General features: G+C 56.5%; 1 protein-coding gene across 3 annotated transcripts in view; it reads right to left on the reverse strand.

The window, feature by feature from the left end:
* Nucleotides 1-23369, reverse strand: part of MEGF8 (multiple EGF like domains 8) — a 41955-nt gene that overhangs the window by 7532 nt on the left and 11054 nt on the right. For 2 of the 3 annotated variants that reach the window (XM_047794270.1, XM_047794271.1), the window contains exons 9-34: nt 21644-21798; nt 21192-21311; nt 20686-20830; nt 20440-20603; nt 17631-17831; nt 17047-17247; nt 16384-16620; nt 15479-15597; nt 15258-15389; nt 15056-15169; nt 14343-14591; nt 13637-13836; nt 13132-13342; nt 12770-13019; nt 12122-12254; nt 10172-10419; nt 9979-10089; nt 9696-9814; nt 9134-9341; nt 8520-8700; nt 7843-8006; nt 6739-6883; nt 5418-5649; nt 4173-4296; nt 3822-4035; nt 3450-3664 (exon numbers count right to left, since the gene is read on the reverse strand). In XM_047794270.1, the coding sequence (XP_047650226.1) occupies nt 3450-3664; nt 3822-4035; nt 4173-4296; nt 5418-5649; nt 6739-6883; nt 7843-8006; nt 8520-8700; nt 9134-9341; nt 9696-9814; nt 9979-10089; nt 10172-10419; nt 12122-12254; nt 12770-13019; nt 13132-13342; nt 13637-13836; nt 14343-14591; nt 15056-15169; nt 15258-15389; nt 15479-15597; nt 16384-16620; nt 17047-17247; nt 17631-17831; nt 20440-20603; nt 20686-20830; nt 21192-21311; nt 21644-21798 (4592 nt within the window). The remainder of the gene's footprint in view (nt 1-3449; nt 3665-3821; nt 4036-4172; nt 4297-5417; nt 5650-6738; nt 6884-7842; nt 8007-8519; nt 8701-9133; nt 9342-9695; nt 9815-9978; nt 10090-10171; nt 10420-12121; nt 12255-12769; nt 13020-13131; nt 13343-13636; nt 13837-14342; nt 14592-15055; nt 15170-15257; nt 15390-15478; nt 15598-16383; nt 16621-17046; nt 17248-17630; nt 17832-20439; nt 20604-20685; nt 20831-21191; nt 21312-21643; nt 21799-23369) is intronic. The other variant, XM_047794272.1, reaches the window with a different exon arrangement.

The following is a 23369-nucleotide window of genomic DNA, read 5'->3' on the forward strand; positions in this document are numbered from 1 at the left end:
CGGGCCACATGCCATCACTTATCAGGTCCTGGGACCAGACATGGTGCGCAAAGAAGTTCAGACCCCTGGGAATTTACCTCAGTGTATGAGAGCATTTTAGTTACTGCTCAGGCCTTAAGCAAAGTATAAGAGGAAAGAGATGAGTCTGGGCTGTTTGGCTGGGAGCACTTGGGAATAAACAAAGCAACCCCGCACTCCTGAAATAGAAAACCCTGACTGCTGCAGCCAGAGCTCTGCGCCCACTGTGCACTACGCCAGCGATGAGCGGAGCCTGGCCGAACTGCCAGAGCCAAATTCTCCTCCAGATTTGGCGCCCAGATCCAAATTTAGTGCACCCCTTGGCAGACAGTGGGGTAATCTGGAGAGAGGTGGGAAGAAAGCCTGAGGCTCCAGTCTGCAAGGCACTTTCCACTGTGACCACGCTTGTGGCCAAATGCGATGCTGCCCAACATCATAGCCTGAACTTCCTATGTTCCTGGAAGAGAGGCAGGAACCTCGCTGTCTGCTGACATATGCCCACAGCCTAGCAAAGGAAGGTACTCAGTGAAGAATTTGGTGAAGGGAGAAAGGGAAGGAAGGAAAAAGCCAGCCAGCCAGGCAAGAGAGCACTCTGTCACCTGCCCTGGGTTCTGAGACAGAAGAACAATGCCTCACGGTTAAAATATGGCTCCCCTTGAGCCAAATCACAACAGGTCTGGCCTGTGCACCTGCTGTTTGATCTGTGTTGCTGTTGTGTGTGTGTATGTGTGTTTGGTGGTTTGTTTTTTTGTGTGTGTTTTTTTGGCCACCCCGCGGCATATTCAAGTTCCTGGGGACAAGGATCAAATGCAAGCCATACTGCAACCTCCACCACAGTTGTGGCAATGCCAGATCCTTAACCTACCATGCCACAGTGGGAACTCCTGATCTGTGTTTTTAAAACACCTGAGCCAACACTTTTTTAACTGATTTACCCAGAAATCAGAAGATCTGGCAGCAATCCCCTCACATTCCCCCATAGCGGCCAGCAAGCTCTCTGGTGTCCAGGCCCTGGAATCCCAATGGAGACAGATAATGGAAATCTCCATCAAATTCATGGAGAACCTGTATCACCAGCAGGATCCCAGGCTTGAGGACGAGAGGACTATGCCCTTGCCATACTGAGAGCACCCCCACCCGAACTGCCACACTGACCTCTTGGTTGTATGGACAGGGGAGACTGGGGATCCTCCCAGGGGGCAGAAGCTGGGTGTTACTGAGTTTTTACTGAAGAGCAGGCACTGCTCCGTGTCCTAAATTCTCCCAGCTAGTCTGTATGACCTTCCGGGGGGGGGGGGCATGACACAAAAATAAATTCGCTCTTTCCCCCAGTTTCCTGGTACTGAGCTACTAAAACACTGGGAATTCCAGGAGTTCCCTTCATGGCTCAGCAGTTAAGGAACCCCACTAGGATCCATGAGGACGTAGGTTCGATCCCTGGCCTTGCTCAGAGGGCTAAGGATCTGGCATCTGGGTGAGCTGTGGTGTAGGCCGTAGACGTGGCTTGGCTCCTGCGTGGATGTGGCTGTGGCTGGGTATAGGCTGGCATCTATAGCTCTGATTCCATTCTACTCCCAGCCTGGGAACTTCCATATGCCATGGTGTGGCCCTAAAAGAAAACAACAACAACAAAACACCAGGAGTTCCAGCAGGTAGGGAATATCTTTTGTTATTCATTAGGAGCCCCTTTTACACCTGAGTTTATGTAATGAGGTGACTGGGGGCGGGGGGGGGGGGGGGCACCAGAAGACCAAGTGGTTAGAGGGCTGGAACTTCCAGCCTCACCCACCAACATGGGGTCGGGGCAGAGATGGCTCTATAAAAACAAGCCCTTGATCAATGAGATTCAGAGAGCCTCCCAGTTGATGGACACATCCTCCATCCTGGGAGAGGGTGTCGATGCTGGGAGAAGGCATGAAAGTTCTTCATGCTCTGCCTTATTCTCCTCTTCCATTTGGCTCTTCCTGAGCTGCATCCTTTTTAATAAGCTGGTATTAGTAAGTAAACGTTTCTGAGTCTCTGAGCCATGCTAGGAAATGATCAAACCTGCAGAGGGAGTGGACGGAACCCCTGACTGATAAGCCAGTTTTTGTGCCTGGCATCTGAAGTGGGGGCAGTCTTGTGAGATGTGACGGTGATTCCAGGTAGGTAGCATTAGAAATTCACTAAACTGTTGAACACCTAGCTGGCGTCCAGAGAACCGGAAAGTGGGCTGTGGTGATGGAGGATACCCCAGATAAGGTCTGCTGACCGCACTCACATTTGACCAAAGGCGCGTGTAGGCTCGTGGGTTGTGAGACAGTGAAGGGTCACACCTCGGTCAGGTCTTGCACAATGAGGATGCATAAACGTGTACATCAGGGGGAATCAGACTCACAACCCTAGCCCAGTGACATTGCTTTGGGATGTGACAGCAGCAAGTGAAGCTTTCTTATCTCCTGCTGCAGTGGGTGGGGGTTGAATGCCTGGGTCTGTCACTGGGATGGCTGAATCACGCCAGGCAGAGGTATGGGCAGCCAATGGCAGACTGTGTCTCCCCAGACCACGCCCACCTTCAAGAATCAGCTCTCCAGCCCACAGCCATAGATGACAGGTGCATCTGAACTGCCATGTCAGAACCAGGGCTCCTTCCCTTCCCTGGCCACATGGACCAAGGCTGGACATCTAACTCATGAGCTGAGCTGCAGTCTTCCCTGAGAAGGTGAATTAACCAAAGAGCACAGTGATAGCCGTGATCTCTGGAATTAGAAAGTCACATACAGAGTTCCCATTGTAGCTCAGCAGTAACGAACCAGACTAGTATCCGTGAGGATGCGGGTTCAATCCCTGGCAGCTCTGATTCAACCCCTAGCCTGGGAACTTCCATATGCCACAGATGGGGCCCTAAAAAGCAAAAAAGCAAAAAAATAAAGTCACATCCACTGAGGGTCAAGGGTGCCACTGGAGGCCATGTGTTGCTGACCAGGCCGAGAGACACCAGAGAATGGGGACACGCAAAACAGCTGAGATCAGAGATGATGTGCCCTGAGAAGGACAGAGCAGCAGCACTTCCCATCCTCAGGTTCCGTCAGAGACCCCCAACTCCTTATAATCAAACCAGCTCAGTGGTTTTTTGTTTCTTACAACCCAAACTTTCAAAAGCAGAGAAAGAAGGAGGTGGAGAAGGGAAGGGAAAGGTTTGGGAGGGAGAGGGGAGACGGTACTGAGTCCCAGGAAGGCCGGGGCCAGGAGGGTGGAAGGAGAGCTGGACAGACACAGGGGCTGAGGAGTCGGGAAGGCGGCACCGGGACGGGACAGGGAGACTCACAGGGCAAGGAGGGAAGAAAGGAGTCGAAAAGAGATAAGAGAAAGTGGGAGAAAGAAAGCACGGAAATGAAGGACGAGACAGGACAGAGGAGGAGAGCCATGGGACACCGGGCCGGGGGCAGTACCTGTTGGAGGCTGCTGCTCCAGACACAGTGCTGCCAGCCCCCGTCTGCACCCTTGGAGTCCAGGCAGGAGGTGCAGTTGGGCAGGAGGTGACAGGGGGTGGGACAGGGCAGCGGGGGTGATGACTCCACCGGCATTGGGGACACGTTCAGCAGAGAGTGGCTGAAGCACGTCCAGTCATAGGTGGGCTGCACTGAGAGGATGCGGCGGGTCTCTCCTGGGGTTGGCACAGGGATTAGAGCCCAGTCTGGGCCCTGGGCCCCTCCCCTCCTTCTCCCTCACACCAGGCCCCTGAGCCCCTCACGTCCCTAGAGCAGGAATCTAAGCTCCCAAACTCTCCTCTCAGGGCCTGGGGCCCAAGCTCCGGTGCTCACCAGTCCTCTTGAACTGCCGTGTCCACATGCACTTGCCCTCCCGTGTGCACTGCTCGCAGTCAGCCGCCCCGCACACGGCCTCTGAGCAGTTCCCGGCCCAGAAGACCTCACGCTGGTTGATGCGACAGTCATTCTCTGAGGTGCAAGACCCATTGCGCCCGATGCAGGCACCCTCGGGGCAGTTGGTACACCACTTGCAGCGGGGGGCAGGTGCCTGGTGGCGGGATACAGGCTCAGTGGGGTCGGCAGGGCCGCCGGCACCCCTCCGGGCTCAGCCGTTGCCACCCAAACCTAGCTGAGGAGCCTGGTGGCACCTGAGACCCGGCCTCCAGCCCCCACCCCACCCCTCACCTCTCCATCTCCAGGCTGCAGGGTCCGGGGATGGCGGGCCAGGCACTCACTGCAGGTCCGAAGGCGTCGGCATTCCTCAGGGGAGTGGGGCATCGGGGAGCAGGGGGAACCACCACAGCCCAGCCTGGGGAGGCGTGAGGCCTCGCTCATCACACTCAGCCAGGCCCCACCCTTCCTCCTCACCCTGGCCTCTTCCTGGTGCCTCCTGGACACTGTGCTGTGGGTCCCATGGGCACAAACTGGCCTCAGCACAGGCTTCCCAAAGCTGCTTCTCCGCCCGCTTACTTGGTGATGGTCACACTTCCACCTGTCACCCAGACCAGCGACACTGGACAACACCCCATCTCCCGCCCCTCCAGCCACCCAGGCCTCCGCCTCTGGAATTTTTCTCTGACCATCCCCTCCCACCCACCCCTAGAGCTCCCCCACCCAGCTTGGGCCTCCTCTTCCCTTCCCACACCCTCCCTTACAAGCCTGCCCCCGCCCTTGCCTGCTCAGACCTTCTGCAGCTCCCCAGCCCCCACAGTGGAGGCCCATAATCCTTTACTCAAAGTCCTCAAAGGCACATGTTTCAGAACTTTCAAGGTTTTAGAAAAGGAGTGGGTGTACCCACTGTTACAGAATACCCCTAGCAGAGTCCAAGGGAGCACCCTAAAAATCAAACACTTTCATATTGTGCAGTAAACACAGTGACACACTTAACAGGACAAAATTAAGCCTGCTGGTAACCGTGCAGGAAAACTGTGTAGCCAGATTCATTTGTGCTAAACCTAGGACAGCACCTGTGGCCTCCCAAGATGTCTGGGTTCCCAAACTGCAGAGGAGGAGTGTCTGGAGCTAGATCGGGCCCGGCACTGCGGCCAGGCACTGGGAGGCCTTCCCGAGCTGACCCGCCCACCTTTCCGTCTCATTCTCCCCCAAGTCAGGTGGTTTCTAAAACACATCGATATAGCCCCCACTTTTGAACCTTCATGGTCTAAACTCCTCTGGTCACGTAGGGCCCAGTTCGGCCTCAGCTCCCAGGAAGCATCTTGGATGATACTCCGGCCCACAAACAGGGTTCTCTACGTGGGGCGATCCCCAAGCTGGGCCCTCCTGTGATGAGCTGTGCATTTTCCCAAGTGAGCTGTATCCTGACCAGACAGTAACCCCCTGAGGCCTCCCCCACCAGCCTGGCCTGGAACAGAACCCACTTTGGAGGGCACCAGTACCACTCACCCACGTGCCATCAGTCATCCTAGTTACCTATGGGCCTGGTCCCCGGACAGGCAGGCGCCATGGCACCAGGTACAGGCCCCAGACTGGTTACAAGCTTCAGGCGAGGGCAGCAGGTGGCAGGGGTCAGGGGGCAGGGTCAGGGCCAGCAGGCGTCCCAGGGCCACTCCCCCAAAGCCTCCTGAGATATAGAGACGACCCCCCACCGCTGCCACAGCATGGGCCACAGACTCCTCCATCGGGGGTCCCACAGAAGCCGGGCCTGGGGAAAGACAGTCCTTTCAGAGGGAGAGCGAGAGCAGAAGAGGTCCACACAAAGGTGTCAGCCAGGGAGAGATGCTGGGCAGGAAGACAGTCTCAGGAGAAAGACAGACAAGGAAAGAGAGACGGACGAGAGTTTCAGGCCAAACAGGACAAGAGAATCAGACACAGGCAGCAAGATAAAAGAAAGGCGCCAAAACAGAAAAAAGGAACAGAAAGGGTGGAATAAGAACAGAGACAAGGAGTTCCCATGCGGCTTGTCATCACTGCAGTGCCTCAGGTGGCTGCTGTGGCACAGGTTCAATCCCTGGCCCAGGAACTTCTGCGTGCCATGGGTGCAGCCAAAAAAATAAATAAATAAAGATTAAGGAGTTCCCGTCGTGGCGCAGTGGTTAACGAATCCGACTGGGAGCCATGAGGTTGCGGGTTCGGTCCCTGGCCTTGCTCAGTGGGTTAACGATCCGGCGTTGCCGTGAGCTGTGGTGTAGGTTGCAGATGCGGCTCAGATCCCGCATTGCTGTGGCTCTGGCGTAGGCTGGTGGCTGCAGCTCCGATTAGACCCCTAGCCTGGGAACCTCCATATGCCGCGGGAGCGGCCCAAGAAATAGCAACAACAACAACAACAACAAAAAGATTAAGAGCAAAAGAGAATTAGAGACAGAGGGTCAGAGACAGAAACAAAAAGAAAAGGAGACAAGCCCAGAAACACACGCAGTTATTTACAATGTATGTCAAATGAAGCAAAAAGGCAAGATACAGCCCCTTTCCAGCCTATGAACTGGAAGGAAGCTCCCCCCACACAGCAGTCCTTGTCTCTAGCGAATGGGATGATGGGGAATTGCTTTCTTCTGTTGTACAAATCACATTCAATGACTATCCTTACTTCATAACCAGAATGAAAAAATAAAACTTTTCGAAGAAAAAGAAAGGAAGGCGAGCGTCTCCATGGGTGTCTATACCACACAGAAGGGACAGGAGCTTTGCCGATGGGTATGAAGGGGCCCAAATAACTCCTAAGGGTGAGGGTCACGGGACGAGGCCAGCCTCCTCCCGGCTGTCCTGGGCCTCCCCAGGGAGAGCGGGGACTTACGGATGAGGTCAGGCAGGAGCCAGGTGTTGCAGTTGACCTGATAGAGCAGAACGTCACTGCTGAACTCGTCAGGGTCCGAGCGGCCCCCAAGGACCACCATGGTGTCCCCCAGCAAGGCTGAGGCGTGGAAAAGTCGGGGGCGGGGCTGTCAGGGAGACACGTGGCAGGACCACCCGTCAGAGGAGCTCTTGAGTTTTTGTTTTGTTTTGTTTTTGTTTTTTTAGGGCCACACCCGCAGCATATGGAAGTTCCCAGGCTGGGGGTCAAATTAGAGCTATAGCTGCCAACCCACAGCAAGCCACAGCAACGCAGGATCGAGTCGCGTCTGTGACCTACACCACAGCTCAAGGCAATGCTGGACCCTTAACCCGCTGAGCGAGGCCAGGGATCGGACCCACGTCCTCATGGATACTAGTCGGGTTCATAATCCACTGAGCCACGACAGTCGGTCATCCGCTCTCCACACTCCCTCTCAGCTCACCCACGCCCCCAATCTCCTGACACCCCAGCTCCCACCAGCCCACCCCTTTCTAACCTTTCTCAAATCTCACCTCCTTCCCCCAGGAAACCTCTGTCGTTCCTCAGAGCAGCATCTAGAGCCATCTCCTTTCCCTGATCTCCCAGAACCCCCAGACCCTATGCTGCTCCCCAGAACCTCAGCATGGACTACTTGAGATGAACCCCACATTTCCAGGGTGACCTCCCCCAGCTGGGCTCAGGGCATCCTGCTGGGGCTCTTACTTCTGCCTCCCTCGCAGTCCAGCCCCAAGAAGGGCTTGGAAATATGCTTGTGGAAGGAGAATGCAATTGTCTCTAACCCGCACACCACCCGGGGCTTTGTGTTCTCCCACACACTATCTCCTCTAGCCTTGAAGGCACGAAGCGCAGGAGCCTCAGTGCCCCGTTTCACAGCTGGGGAGGCCAGGCAGGAGAGGAACCTGTCAGGGCCACACCCAGAGTGTGGCAGAGCTGTGACCTCCTGCTCTAGGATTCTTACCTCCAAGTCAGAGATAAAGAAAGGGAGACTCGGGGTACCAGAAGGACTGGAAAGGAGGGCCCCTCCCAGGGCCCCCTACACTATCTGTCTGGAACTCTTTTCCTGACCTTTGCTCCCTGAGAAGGGGCCAGCAGGCTCCAGGTGCGGTCAGGACAGTGCAGGGAGTAGAGCTCAGGGGAAGGGGCTGCCAGCTCCACGTGGAAGCGGAAACCCCCAAACACGTAGAGGGAGTCCGTGGCCTCATGATACACAGCGGAATGACCATAGAGACCTGGGGGTGGGAAAGCGAGTGAGCACAGGCGCTGGGGGAAGGACTGGAGTCCCCCAGCTTCCTGGGCTCCCCGTCTCATGACCACACCACCACCCTACCCAGAGACCTTTCTCAACACCCCCCCCTCTTCAGTCCTAAAGGAGGACCAGCAGAGACTCTGGGAAAGAGAAGGGAGGGAGACAGGGTGACCAGAATGACCTTGGGGACAACGATCAAAGAATATAGAAGGAGCAAGAAAGGAAAACCTGGGTGGCAGCGATTAGGACCCGGGAGAGGGAAACAGTGACCCACAGCTCCTGGGCAGGAGGTGGGCGGCTTATCATGGAGTCTGAGAGGGGTAAAGAGGGAAACTGAACTTCCTGAAAGACAGTATCCTGAGCGTAGGGGCGGGAGATGGGGGAGACAGAGGCAGTGAGGTATGGGGGTGGGGGCGGTGGCCACAGAATGCAGGAGGGGACAAAGAGGATGCCAAGAGTCAAAAGTGCTATATGCCCTCCCAGTCCCCAGGCCCACCTGTGGGGGGTGTCCCGCTCTGGGCTCCAGACACCCAGGTGCCCGTGGCCAGCTGGTATTCAAGCAGCTGCTGATTGAAGCCATTTTCAGGAGAGTAACCACCCACCAGGAGCAGCGACAGGCCTCGGCGGGCGGTAAGAGTATGACCAGCAACTGCCGGCAGCTCCACGGTCTGAGGGGCCTGGGGGATGGAGGGCAGAGGTTGCCAGGGTCGGGGGGGGGGAGGTCAGGGGTCATCTTGTGGGTAGATAAGAGGCTCAGAGCTCCCCATACTCCCCTCGAACCACTAAGAAGGTGGTGAACCTCCTGGGGTTGGCGAGACCCCAGGCTTTCCACCAGCCATGGGCCTGGCATCTCTTCATGTAGGAGCAGCCTAGGGTTCCTTTGAGAAGCGCCAGCTGTTTTGCTCTCACTGGGGCCGGGTCCCCACCTGGCCAACCAGAGCATCATGTCCCCTTGGCCAGGGATAGGCTCAGGAACTGAACGTGACCCAGGATGGCCAAGGAAATTCAATTCTGAGACTTGCGCTGCAGCCCGGGGCCAGGCAGGCCAGAGCTGCTGTGGTCCTTCGCTAGAGGCTGGTTGTGGGGACTGGGGGAGGGGGAGACGCTCACCTTCTCCTGCCGCCACTGCAGAGTGGTGAGGTTGAGGACCCAGAAATCCCGGGCCACGCCCCCAGCCGTGAGCCCCCCCAACAAGTACATGGCACCACGACCAGCAGGCACATAGGCAGCTGCATGGAAGGAACGGGGTGAGGGGCCTGGGCCCCCATCCTCAGCTCCTGCCAACATCTGGGTCCACCGCCGCTCACTCACTGAGTACCTGGGGCCAAGATGCAAAAAACAGCCTTACTTTACAGTCAACTCAGCCCCCCCGGGTCATCCTCTCACTGGTATCCCAGCACCCCCTGGGTCACCCCTCACTAGGCAGGTATCCCAACACCCCTAAGGTGACCTTTTATGACAATCCTTACCATCCCCTGGGGTAGCACCACCCAAATAAGGATCCCAGTCCCTGAGTTAAGCCTCCTGTGACAAGTGTCTCAGCATCCCCTGGGGTGTTCTTCACCTGCAGAGGTTTATCTGTGCCCCCCCCCGACAAGGGGACATCTCAGCATCCCCTGTTGAGGTGACCTTCTCTCATTAAAGTATCCCACCTCCCCAGGGCAGACCTCACCTGTACAGGTTTCCCAGCAGCCCCTGCGGCAGACCCAGGCCCCCAAACATCCACAAGGTGGCATCAGGTCCCTCCACCATAGTGTGCCCCAGGCGGTGCAGGAAGCGGCTTGCAGTGTCCTGGGGGTGGGGTGTGGGCATGAGGGCTCAAGTAAGCAAAGTCATTACAAAGTGTCAGGCTGGGTGCAGGGTCTAGGGGATATAATCACGGGACTGGAGTTGGGGGAATATTCCACTAGGTGAACTGTATTGCATCTCCCCAGAGAGTGGCACCCACAACTCACAGCTGAGAGGCGGCTGTCCATGAGGGTCTCCCAGACCAGCTGCCCACCGTCCAGCTTCGTGGCACAGTCAGGGCCCCCGAAGCCCTCAGCACAGATGCACACGCCCAGGCTCTGGGGGGACAGCAGAGAGAGGCTCGGGAAGAGCCCTGACTACCGCCCCTGTGCCACCCGGCTTGCCCTCTCCCACCCGTACCTGGTTACAAGTCCCTGCCCCATTGTGGGCATTACAGTTCTCGGGACACAGAGCCATGCGGCAGTGTGGGCCAGCCCAGCCCTGGGGACACTGACAGAGTCCAGCACCTGTGACCCCATCCTGGGGCACACACTCCTGGGGGACAGGGCAGCTTCCAGGGCCCCCTGACCCACAGCGGGCAGAGCCCACGGAGGCATTGAAGCCCCAGGACGAAGAGCCGTTGGCCTCCCAGTGCAGCACCAGCAGCCCTGTCAGGAGAGAGTCCAGAGACTTGTCACAAGGCCACCTTTCAGGGCACTGCTTCACCCCCCGGGTGGAGAAGACCCAGTACAACTGGGCAGGGAAGCGAGGCACCCCTGTAGTCACTGCCATGATTAACCGCTCTCCTGCACGCTGCACACCGCACACCCTCTCTCTCACCCAAGCCATCAGGTTCTGCCAATTTTCAAGCCTGAATCGCTCACATTCACCACTGCTCGCCACCTCCTCAGCCATCTGGCCTGGACACCAGCACCAGTCTCGCCACCGTCTTCCCGGGTCCCCACATTCTGCCTTTCACAACAGCCCAAGCGATCCTTTAAGAACATGGGGGGGTGGGGGGAGTTCCTGCCTAGCGGCTAAGGGCTTGGTGCTGTCACTGCTGTGGCTCAGGTTCCATCTCCGGCCTGGGAACTTCTACATGCCACAGGTGGGGCCAAAACAAAACCAAAAAACCAAAAAACGTGAATCACTGGCAAGCCTCAAGCCCTCCACCGCTCTCATACAAAACCGAGTCTCCTTAGAAAGTCTATTAGTGGTGGTGGAGGCAGGGGTGGGGGTGAGGGGCAAAAACTACCTCGATGATATGCTGAAAATGCCTCGATAAAGTGATATTTAAAAAGAGAGGGGTGGCCTGCAGGCCCTCTGACCTCATCACCTCCCACTCTCCCCGTGCTCTGCACTCCAGCACCACACACCACTTCCCATTCTCAGAGCCTGGGCATCTGCTCATCCTCCACCTGGAGTAGCTGCCCTTGACCATACCACCTCCTGCAGGTCTCAAATGAAATTTCACCTCTGCCTGAGGGTGTCAACCAGCCCGCACAGGTCGGCCTCCCCACTCCTTTCGGTTTCCTCTTACCTCTTACCAAAGGGGTTACTATTGTTACTATGATTTGTTTGCTGTTTGTCACTGCCACCCCGCTTAAGTCCAGGAAGGCCGTGCCCATGTCCCCTGTGCCTTGCTACAGGCCCAGCATCTAGCTCAGACCCAGCTTACTACAGATCTTCAGTAGACATCTGCCAAGTGAAATAAAGTCTCACCGGGCGGGGTCTGGGCTTGTGTGCCATCGCCAACAGGCCACTGACAGCTCTGCCCTCTCTCAGCCTTGGAGCCACTCTGATTCACAATACAAAGAGAAGTATTTCCAAACTCGGGCCTTTAACTGCCACGGGTAACAAATTACTTCCAGCACATGTCCATCACACTAAGCCAAGGTCTCAATTTCTCAGCACGGCTGACATCATGGGCCTGGCAGTTCTTGGCTGTGGGGGCTGCCCTGTGCACTGCAGAATGCAGAACAGCATCTCTGGCTCTACCCATGAGATGCCAATTAGGACAATCAGAATGTCTCTAGACACAGACAAAAGCCCCAAGGGGCAAAGTCACTCCTGGTGGAAAACCACTGGGCTGAGGAGACAGATGCTCAGAAACCTTCACACTAGCTACGTTCTGTGTATCCCCAAGACAGGTCCAACTTGGAGTTTCTCTCCAGAGATACAACACAGCCAGTATAACCCTCTCTATTTGCCTCTCAGCTGAAGAAACTGAGGCCCAGAGGTGACAAGGGATTGCATCACCCAGCAAGTCAACTGGCAGATTTGGGCTGGATCTTAAGCCTACCTCAGGCAGCAAGGTACAGGGACAAAGCACAGCCCAGGACAGAGGTCCCACTTCCCCCAGGCCCATACCAGACAGGGCCTGCACCGTGAGGGGCCTGTCCCGCCGCTGGCCGCAGAAGGCAGCAATGAGGCTACGGTCCGACTGGATGACACCAGTGTCCAGGAAGCGTGGGAATCCATCAAAGGCCAGGACGTAGCTCAGCTGGAGAGGTGTAGAGCCGAGGATGAGGGGACAAGGAAGCTGAGAAAAAGGGATGCTTGGGGTCTTGGAGGAGGTAGAGCTCAAGAGGAGAGGGCAATCTGAGACGGGGAAACGGGCTGCTTAAACTTCCTGGGCAGACTGTCAAACTGTGGCATGGAGGCCACCATTCCCACGTCTATGTTCACAACAGACATGGCTAATCAATCAGGCACTCTTGCATGGAGACTTTTTCTCAATACACAGATCCTGGCAGCCACTCCCAATCGATCAGAGTTGGCACACAGGTACAAGTATTTACCACAGCTGACCTGGGGACTGAGAAACTGGAGTCCAAGAAACAGGGAGGAGTCTGGACAATGGGAGGGTCTGTGAGCTTAGGAACAAAGGGGGAGGCCTGAGGACAGAGTTGGGGGTTGATGGATGAAGAAACAAGGACCTGGGGGCCAGGGTCTATCTGAAGATGCAGGCTGGCTCGGGGAGGCATAGACCTGTATTCTAGCGCCCTTGGTGCTCACCGTGCAGGGGGTGCTGCTGTCAGGGGAGAAGGTGAGGGTAAGTGGGGGACAGAGGGTCCCAGGGGCACAGGGCTGTAGCACCTCGGTGGCCGAGACAACCCACACACAATAGGACAGGCCCGGTCCGGCTCTCGCTGCCCCACCACCTGTAGGCAGTAGGCCCCCAACCCGGCGTGAGCCCAGTGCCACAGAGGACACGTTGGTGAGGAGGGCGCGACCCCCACATTCCCGGAAGCAGGAGCCACCAGCCCTGGGGAGACGGAGGAGAGCCAGCATCAGACCAGTCCCGCCCCATCCTCCCCCATGTCCTTAATCCTACCCCCACCCCCACCCCCGCTCCACCCGGAGGGCCCCTGACTCACCGGGGGTCCCCGTAGTAGCCAGGGGAGCAGAGCTGGCAATGGGCGCCCTCAGTGTGGTCCTGGCAGAAGCAGAGCCCGCTGAGGTTGTCACAGTGGCCTCGGCGTGGGTCCCCATGCCCGTTGCACTGGCAGGGCCGGCAGCCACCTGAGCCTGTGGCGTTACCGAAGCTGCCAGGCCGGCACCGTTCGCAGTGCTCCCCCCATGTCCAGTCTGTAGAGGGCCCAGCAGGCAGGACGCAGAGTTAGGGGCAAGGATGGGAAGGAGCCCGACCCTCCCTAACCCCAACTGGCTGCTTTAAAGGAGGGAACTGGGGCCCAGACTGGGGAGGATCTGCAAATTCGAAGATGTGGAGCTGGGGAGCAAAGAGATGGGTGGTACTGAAATCTGTGTGGAGTCAGGGATAGACACTGGGGTGGAGGGACCCCATGCGACAAAGGAAAACTGGAGCCCCAAGGAGGCTTCCTTGAAGCCCGTCCCAGGGAATTTAGGGTGAGGGCTGCTCACCCTGGCACTCATCGCAGAAGCCAGGCCCCCGCTTGCGGCAGTGGCTGTGGAAGTTGCAGCCACAGTCCCGGGAGCAGCGGGGGGCCGGGGGTCCTGGGGCGGGCGTGGGCAGGGGCAGGTCCGACGTCCAGCCCAGGTCACACACGCAAGTGAAGTCCGGGGGGCCACTGCACACACCATGGCCACAGTCCTCCAGGCACCTGAGGGGGCATGGCAAGCGTGGGGGAAGGGCTGGGCAGGCCTGGAGCCCCCAAAGCATTCATCCCTCACCCCACTTTACCCCACTGTCTCCATGGCAACATCATCATGCGCTACTGCCTGTTCTATAGTCCTGGACTCTGTGGGTGGCCCTGTCTCCAAGGTAACGCCATCACATGTAGTAACTCCCGTCTCCATAGCAACCATATATCACCACTGGTGATCTGTTCTCTGTGAAAACTCTTTTCAATTTGGTCCTCCTCCATCTCCCTGGCAACGCTGAAGACTATGGCCTGCAGTGCATGGGTGACCCGTACCCACGGTAACTAGTGTTACAGTGAGGACCCTATCACTCTAATGAGGGCTGTTCTACAAGGGAAAACCCCAAGGTTCACTGGGGATGCTGGCTTCATGGGAGGCAGCCCAGTACCAGGATCACTTCCTCCTAACATCTCCACATGCACCAGCCCTGGGGTGACATCTCTACGGAAACCCATGCCCCACTCACGTGCGGTTGCAGTATGTGATGCCATCACCCTGGTAGCCCCTCTGGCAGTGACACTCATAGCTGAGGGGTGTGTTCAGGCACGTCGCTCGCAGGTGGCACCGCGCCAGGCCCAGGCGACACTCATCCACATCTGGACAGCGAGCATATGCCCAGCGGGCAGGGAGGGCCACAGACAGCCCCAGGCCCTCCCCAACCCACAGGGAGCAGTTACCCCCACCCAGAGGCCCTGAGAAGTCCCCCTGGAGGCAACTGGGGGAAAGGAGGTTGAAGAAGGTGGTTGGAGTTGGGGGGATGGTAAAGAAAAAAAGAGACAGACAGAAAAACAGGGACAAGGAGAGAGGAGACCAATGAGAAAAAGAGAAAGAAATACGAATGTGGAGAGAGACAGAAGGAGAAATGAAAGAGAGGCAGAGAAAAATCCAGAGTCAGACAAAAAAAGATTTTAAAAGACAGGAGAAAGAGAAGGATTCAGTGAAAGAGAGAAGAGAAACAGAGAGAGAAAGACAAGAAAGAAAAAAGGAAAGATGACAGAAACCAAGTGACAGACACAGGGACAGTCGGAGGGACAAAGACAGAGGAAGAGCAGGGGGAAAAAAACAGAGATGATGGAAGAAAAAGGCAAAGGGGCAGAGAAACAAAGAGGCTGTTAAAATTAGGGCAGGCTAAGAGCCACCCACCCGGCCCTGCACACCAGGCCCCCTGTCCTGCCTCACCGTCCCAGCGTGGGGTTGTCCTCATTGCCACACCAGCCACACTCATGGCTCTGCAGACACTCATGGCAGGTCAGGAAGCGGTCACAGCTCCGGCACCGCGGCTCTGAGTGCACGCTGCAGCGTGATGGGAGTGGGGCTGTCAGAGCCTCCCCTACCCAGGCCTCCGCCCTCCCTTCCCTGAGCCCTGCCACCCGGACTGCACCTGTCATCCCAGCCTCGGCAGCCCCCGTGCGGGTACCGGGCCAGGTAGGCGGCAAACATGAAGCAGGTGTGCGTGGACTGGCACCAAGCACACTGGCTTGAGTTGGCCAGACAGTCATCGCAGGTCAGGCGCCTGGGGAGGGGGAACAGGGACAGGGTCACACCATGGCCCAGTTCCCCCACACCCTGACACACCCTCTCCCAAGGCCCAGTGGGGCTCACTGGCTGCAGAGTGGGGGACACTCTTCTGGGCTCTTCAGGGCACCCCGGCCCCGGCCCCGCCGGCTGCATGCTGCATCCCCTTTGCGGCTGGTGCTCTGATGCCACTCGCAGAAGGGATCCTAGGAAGGTGGAGGAGTGAGGGCCCAGCTTAGCCTTCTCCCTGGAGCTCCCAGTGCTGGTCCCCCAGCACCGGTTCAACAAGCAGCTGCCTGTGCCCCCTAGTACTCATGGAAACCCCTCCTCGGCCCATTCCAAGCCCGCCTCCTGCCTCAACTGCCTGCCTCTCCAGACTCCCCACTTCGGCCACCGGCATTCACCGCCAGTCACCTCACTGACTGGTCTGGGAGCTGGCTCGAGCCACAACCAGAGCTACTGAAAGGTGCTTCTGGGACTTCAGTTGAACTGGGGAGAGTGAGTGAGGTGGGGACAGAAAGGTGCTCACCCTCCCCTGGGACTCAAGTGGATAGATGGGGGGATAAAAGTCTGGAGCCCTTGTGGTTCCCTTGCCACTCCCCAGGAATGACCCTCCAGCGAAAGCGAGAACATGGAATGGAAGGAGGTGAATTCCAGGTCTGAACCTCTGGAGCTGGCAGGCCTAAAGACCTACCCGAGCACTCTGGTGTCTAAGCGGATAAACGCCCCTCTGGTGAAGAGGTGCTGAGTTGGGGTCTCTGACTCCTGCAACATGCGGAGTCGTGACTGCCGGGAGCCCGCACTCCCGCCCCTCTCTGATGCTCCCTGCCTGGCTCTCGCCTGCAGACAAGGACAAGGGCCCCAGCTGTCCACCTCCCAGAGGGCCTCTCGTGTGCCCAGTGTGGGCAGCTCTCGGGGGCCCTCCGCCCTGCTCGGTCGCCTGCTTTGTCTGACTCTGTGCCAAGACCTCCCCTCTGTGGCCTGGTAGGCACCTGGGTGCAGGCATGGCAGTCGCGATGCTCCTCACAGAGTGGGCAGAGGGCAGGCACCAGCACCAGCAGGGACCCGCCGGCCCCGTCGTTCCCGCAGTGGGCCCCGCTCTGGCGCAGATGGCAGGTGGCGCTGGTCAGGCACCAGCCACAGCCCTGGTCCGCCAAGCAGCCCAGGCAGGAGGAGTAGGAGGCGCAGGCCGAGGAGCGGTAGGGCTCCAGGAAGAAGAAGGAGATCTCCTGGCAGAGGGGGGGTCATATGCGGGTCAGGGGTCCACGCTCCAAGGTAAGGTCGGGGACAGGGATGAGAGTTTGGAGCTAAAGGCTCAAGAGAGGTTAAGAACTCAGGCACAAAGAAAGTCAGGATTTAGGACATGAGCAGATAAATGAGGATCAGGGCTTGAGAGACTCTAGAGATCAGAGGTCAAAGTAAGGAGGGCAGAAGTCAGGGGTCATAAAGGTCAGAGCAGGAGTCAAAGACATGGGCAGGGATCAGAATATGAGATCAGGTCAGACTCTGCGGGTCAAGGTGAGACCCAGAGTTCAAGAGTCAATAAGAGACATCAGGGTCAAGGGAGTCAGTTTGTGACCTTGGCTTCAGAAAGTCCAGGGCATCTGAGGCCAGGGCCTGGAGGGTGGGGTCAGGGACAGGGCCCAGGTACTCACACTGCCGCCGGGCACACCCGTCCGGTCCCACAGCAGGGTAAGCTCGCTGTGCCCAGGGCCTGCTGAACCGTTGAGCTGGCCCCGGATCTCCACCGCATACTTGTGGCCCCGGCCAGGCAGTGGGAAAAGGCGAGCAGACCCTGGGCGCTGTAGCCGCCTCGTCTCCTTCTCCTGCTGAGCCACCCAGCGTCCTACCTCCTCCTGGGGTAGGGGTGAGGGGCAGATAGAAGCTCAGAACTTTCCACCCCCACTCTGACCTCTGAAACCCCAAGAGCCCCCAACCCACCTGGTACCCATCCTCTCCTGGGTAAGGGGAGCCTCAGAGCTCCTTAGACCCTAAGAACCTAAAGTACCCCCACACCTCCATGTGCAACCCACATCCTCCTCAGAGGGGGTAATTCAGACCCTTCCCCCTTCTCCAACCCCCCCCCCCCAGTTATGTTTACACCTGAAAACCCCAAGGCTCTCCCTCCACAAAGGATATATTCCAGGCCTCTGGTTTCTCCCCACTCCTCCTCTGCACAGTCCATCCAAGCTGCCATATTTACCACGAACAGCCCCCTGAATGTCCCAGGCACCCTTACCATGTTTTCTGTGTCAGGGCCACGGGCCATCCGGGCCAGTACATGTAGGCGCTGGGCCCGGGCCCACACGGCCACGTCCTCAGCCCCTGGCCCCCCAGGCCCTCCTGGCAGCAAAGGGTGGATGAAGCCACGGTAGACCAGAGACACGTCAGTCTCCGCACTAGGCGTCAGGGTGATGGTTGTACTGCGGACAATCAAGACCTGTGCAGCCAAGGAGAGAGGCGTGCATGAAGACCTCTCCGCGTGGCCTGTGGTCCCCACACCTCTCCAGCCACATCAGAGCCAGAAAAGACCAGGCAACCCAATGTCCTTTCCTATTTTACTGCATAGGAGCCTGAGGCCGGGAGCAGAGGGAGACAGCCCGCCCACAGTCAATCTGTGAAAAGAGCTGGACTCCAACTCAGAGAGCGGACAACAGGGTCCCAGCCTCTGCACATCTGTCTCATCAACCTCCAGGACCCTATACCTTCAACCTCCTCTTCCTCAACATCCCATCTTTCCAGGTAGGCCCCTGAAAGTCTAGATCCCATACCAAGGGGGACTGGAGAACTTCCAGGTTAGTGAACACATCCATGTGCCAAGAGGGTGTCACACCCATCTCCATGGGGACAGAAGTTCCTGCACTCATGTCTCTTCTGGACCTCACCCTATGTATCGTGTCCTCTGTTATTTAAGAAACCAGTATATAAGTTAAAAGAAAAAAAAAAAAGGTCCATATCCAACATCTGAAGTGACAGACATACGAAATGACTTACTGCTAGTAAGTGTTTTTATAACTGCCAAAGGGGGGAGGAACCCAAGTGTTCATCAATAACCTACAGCCCGGAGTTCCCATCGTGGCACAGTGGTTAACAAATCCGACTAGGAACCATGAGGTTGCAGGTTTGATCCCTGCCCTTGCTCAGTGGGTTAAGAATCCGGCGTTGCCGTGAGCTGTGGTGTAGGTCGCAGACGTGGCTCAGATCCCGCGTTGCTGTGGCCCTGGCGTAGGCCAGTGGCTACAGCTCTGATTCGACCCCTAGCCTGGGAACCTCCATATGCCACAGGAGTAGCCCTAGAAAAGGCAAAAAGACAAAAAAAAAGATAAAATAAAATAACCTATAGCCCTATAGCACCAGAACGTAAATGAAATATTATGAAGCTGTAAGACAAAACAAAATTAAAAAACAAAACAAAACAAAAAAAAACACAGAGTTCCCATCATGGCTCAGGGGAGGCGAATCTGACTAGCACCCATGAGGCCACAGGTTTGAGCCCTGGCCTTGCTCAGTGGGTTAAGGATCCGGTGTTGCCACGAGCTGTGGTGGAGGTTCGCAGACACAGCTCAGATCTGACATGGCTATGGCTGTGGTGTAGGCCAGTGGCTACAGCTCAGATTCGACCCCTGGCCTGGGAATCTCCATATGCCACGGTGTCAGCCCTTAAAAGGAAAAACAAACAAACAAACACAGAGGTCTTTCCAAAGTTCTGCTCCAGGAAGCTTGCCAGGATACATTAAGGGAAAAGCCAAGTGGCAGGATAGTGTAGACAGCATATTACATGAAAGAAAAACAATTAAAGGTCACATTTACTTGTAGGTGAATAGGTAAACTCTGGAGGGATATAAAAAAAATCCAGATAGATCTTCTGGGGAGACTTGGGGTGGACTCAAGTTGGGCGGATGCTGAGGCCAGCTTCCCACCCTGAGGGGTGGGGACTGGGGAAGCTGGAAGAGACTTTTCACTCAACAACTTTTTACATTGTTGTGATTTTTGAACCACGTGCCTATAATACCTATTTTAAAAATCAGTAAGGGGAAAAAAAATCAGTAAGGGGAGTTCCCACTGTGGTGCAGTGGAAATGAATCTGACCAGTATTCATGGGGACGTGGGTTCAATCCCTAGCCTCACTCAGTGAGTAACAGATCCGGCATTGTCGTGAGCTGTGGTGTAGACTGAAGACTCGGCTCAGCCGTGGCTGTGGTGTAGGCCAGCAGCTGCAGTTCTCATTTGACCCTAGCCTGGGAACTTCCATATGCCACAGGTGCGGCCCTAAACAGCCAAAGTAAATAAATAAATAAAAATGAGTAAGGAACCACTGTGAAAAACAGTTGGTGATTCCTCAGTAAGTTAAACACAGAATTACCCTATGACTCTGCTCCTCTATCCCCAAAATAATTGAAAACAGGGTTTCACTTCGATAGATGCAAGTATCAAATCATCACGCTGCACGCTAGAAACTAATATATGGTTGTTTGTCAATGAGACCTCAAGTGAAACAAAAAGAAAAAAATGGCCAAAAGGGGCAAACAACGCAATGTCATCATCTGATGAATGGATGTGGCTTGGCCACACACTGGAACGTCATTCAGCCATACAAAGGAGTGAAGTTCTGACACATGCCACGTGGATGAGCCTTCGAAACATCATGCTAAGTGAAAGAAGCCACGCATAGAAGGCCACATCTTACATGATTCCACTTACATGGGCTATCCACAGTTAACTAATCCAGCAAAGTCAGTGGCTGCCAGGGGCCAAGGGAGTGGGGAATGGAGAGGGTTTCCTTTTGGGGTAATAAAACACGTTCTGGAAGTAGACAGTGGTGATGGCTGCACAATGTTGTCAATGTGCTAAATGTCACTAGTGGCAAATTGTATGTTATACATGTTCTACCACAGTTAAAAAAAAACCTTTGTTAAGTCAATAAGGAAAATCAGACCCTTGAACGTAGACTCATGGGGTAAACACAAGAGCGAAAAGATCCATTGGAAAAATGAACACTCTAGGACCCTTGAATCCTCCACACTGGGCCCCATTCCCTGGCTCCCCACCTTGTCGGGCTGGGAGGCATTGGGTGGCTGTTGGAAGGTGAGCAGGTGCAGGCCAGGCAGGAAGCTCTGGGTGACACAGGCCTCCAGGGAGGTAACGAAGACAGGTGCGGGCCCCCACCAGCCCACGGTGCCTGAGATCTGCTCGCCTCGGCAGCGGGCCTGCTCTGTGAGGACAGGAGGGTGGGAAGACGGGTGTTGGTGTGGGGTGCCGTGCTGCCCCCTCCCACACTGCCACGGGACACTCACCAGGTCGAGGGAGGCAGCTCTCATTGTGTACGCACCAGCCCAGGGCGCCGGGGCCCCGGGGAGGAGCTGCTGTGCTGCTGAATGCCAAGCAGGCCTGGCAGTCACCCAGGAGGCGGCCCAGGCCCAGACAGCTGGCAGCAGGACACTGCAGAGGAGGGAAAGACAGGAGTCGCCATCTCCCGGAGCTTAAAGGACCTGAGGAGAGCTGTGGACTCAGGAGTCTTGGGCAGAAAGGCCAGGACACTGGCGAAGGGCACTGAAAGCCAGGTTGGGCTAAGAAAGAGCAAGAGGACAGGGTGGGGTGTCCACGGCCAGGGTTATAAGTTCACAAAGACAGAGGAGAGGGTCAAAGGGTCAAGGGTGAGCAGTCAGAAATCAGGAATGCCCATCTCAGGTGGAAAACAGGTCTCCCACACGCAGGAACATCCTTCTCTACTTGGTTTAAACAAAAGGAGACACTGAGGACCAGGTCTCTGTGCTGGGGGACAGAGTACTAGGACACTCACAGCTCCAGAGGGAGTCCCAGGAGGCGGTGCAGCTTGGCAGGCCCCCTGACACCAGCTGCATTCAGGGTCTCTAGAGCAGACGCTGTGGTCGGTGTACATGGAGCAATAGTCCAAGTGGTACTGCAGAATGATGGCGGGGGCAGGGGAGCTCAGACCTGGGGCCTGCTCCCACGTCCTCACGCACTTTGATTATCCCTGGGAACCCCACGACTCAGCACCTTGAAGACTTCCAAGGTGACCACTTCTCCCCCAGCCCCGGAGACTACTGCCCCTCTGCCCTCAGCCCAGTGAGCAGCATTCCTTCTCCCTAGAACTGGGGGGCTGATCTCCCTCCTCCACAGCCCTAGGGACTGCCACTCCTTCCCCCAGAGACCCCTCAATCTCCACCCTCAACCCTGGGAATCATGCTACCTCCTCCCCAGCCACCCTCTCCCAGTCCCCCCGGTGCTCACATCTGGAGCAGGCGCCTGGAACACAAAAGGAGGCACCTTGTAGGCCATCAAGTCCCCACGGGGCCGGCCACTGTACCCCCCTGCCACCAACAGGACACTGCCACCAAGCACAGCTGCCACATGTGAGTACCGACCACTGGGAGGCGCTGCTCGGCCTAGGAGAACACAGACCCCCTCAGCAAGGATGTGAGACCCTCCCAGTCTCCCCTCCCACCTTCAGGCTCCCCACCCAGAGGACCACCCCCAACTCTTGCGACACCTCAGCCCAGCTTCCTAGTTCCTGTTTCAGGCCTGGTTGCCCTGGGAGCCCCTCATGGCCAGCCGGGCCCTGCTCTGGCCTCTCACATCTCAGAGCTCCCTCATCACTGCCCATATCATCTTTAAGACAGAGCAGGAAACCTGGGTTCAAATCCTGGGTCTATCACTTCCTTGGGGTCAAATCATGGATCAACTGCTGACTAGCTCTTGGGCCTTGGGCAAGAGACTTGATGTCTCGGAGTCTTGGTTTCCTTGTCTATAAACAGAACCATCACCTTGCCCTTGGGGACTGTGAGGCTGGCTGCCTGGCTCTCACCTGCTGTCGTCTGACACCAGCCTCCCTTCTGGGGACAGCCTCTGGAAAACCGCCCCTCCCACTCACAGTGCACAAGATCCAAGTCGAGCTGGCCTGCCTCTGACAGCAGTGGGGCTTTAGCCTATCAGAGTCAGTGACCCGTTCAGGGTGGGGCCCTAATTCCCTCGATTCGCTCTTCCCTTTGGGTGTTCTGAAGGAGGAGGAGGATAGAAGCCCAGAGCTGCTGATGACCATCTACAGAAGGCAAGCCTGCTAGAGACTGAAGGAAGCCCCGCTGAGCGCTGGAGAGAGACACTGAGGATGCCATCACGTGAGCACCTAGATCCAGGCCAATCTGCAGCCAGTTTTCACTCAAGTGAATCCAGAAACTCTTCTTCTTGCTTAAACTGGTTGGGTGGGGTTTCTGTCGCTTACAACCAAGAATCCTGACTCATGGGTAAGCGGTCAGCGATTGGTGCCTCCCTCACCCTCTTACTGACCTGTATGCTCTGTAATCGCATGCGACTTGGCCCAAGGGATCAAAATCTACAAAGAAGGAAGAGACCTCCAGAAACCTCACATGCTGGTTGCCCAGGGAAGGGGCCTAAAATGCCAGGCCCAGGTTTTATTCCTGATGGCCAACAGGGTCCTTGGGGACCCTTCCTCCTGCCCATCTCTGAAACATTAATGTCCCTTCTTTTTTTTTGTCTTTTTTTTTTATCTTTTTTGCCTTTTCTAGGGCTGCTCCCAGGGCATATGGAGGTTCCCAGGCTAGGGGTCAAATCAGAGCTGTTGCTGCCAGCCTATGCCAAAGCCAAAGCAACGCGGGATCCGAGCTGCGTCTGTGACCTACACCACAGCTCACAGCAACGCCAGATCCTTAACCCACTGAGCAAGGCCAGGGATCGAACCCACAACCTCATGGTTCCTTGTCGGACTCGTTAACCACTGAGCCACGATGGGAACTCCTAATGTCCCTTCTTTTATACTTGTCCTCTGTCCTCACTCTTCTGTTTGGCAAGGTAGGGAAAACAGATGGGCCTCTGGGAAGTCCACAGCCCCTGAAAGGATATGCCCAGTCTGTGCATACAAGTGCCTCTCTGAGGAGAAGGCTTGTGGCTGTCTTCCCGGTCACCAAGCCATCTCTGATCTAATGAGTCTGACGGGTTTCAC

Source organism: Phacochoerus africanus, chromosome 8 (genome assembly GCF_016906955.1).
Source record: "Phacochoerus africanus isolate WHEZ1 chromosome 8, ROS_Pafr_v1, whole genome shotgun sequence".
In the NCBI taxonomy this organism is placed as follows: domain Eukaryota; kingdom Metazoa; phylum Chordata; class Mammalia; order Artiodactyla; family Suidae; genus Phacochoerus; species Phacochoerus africanus.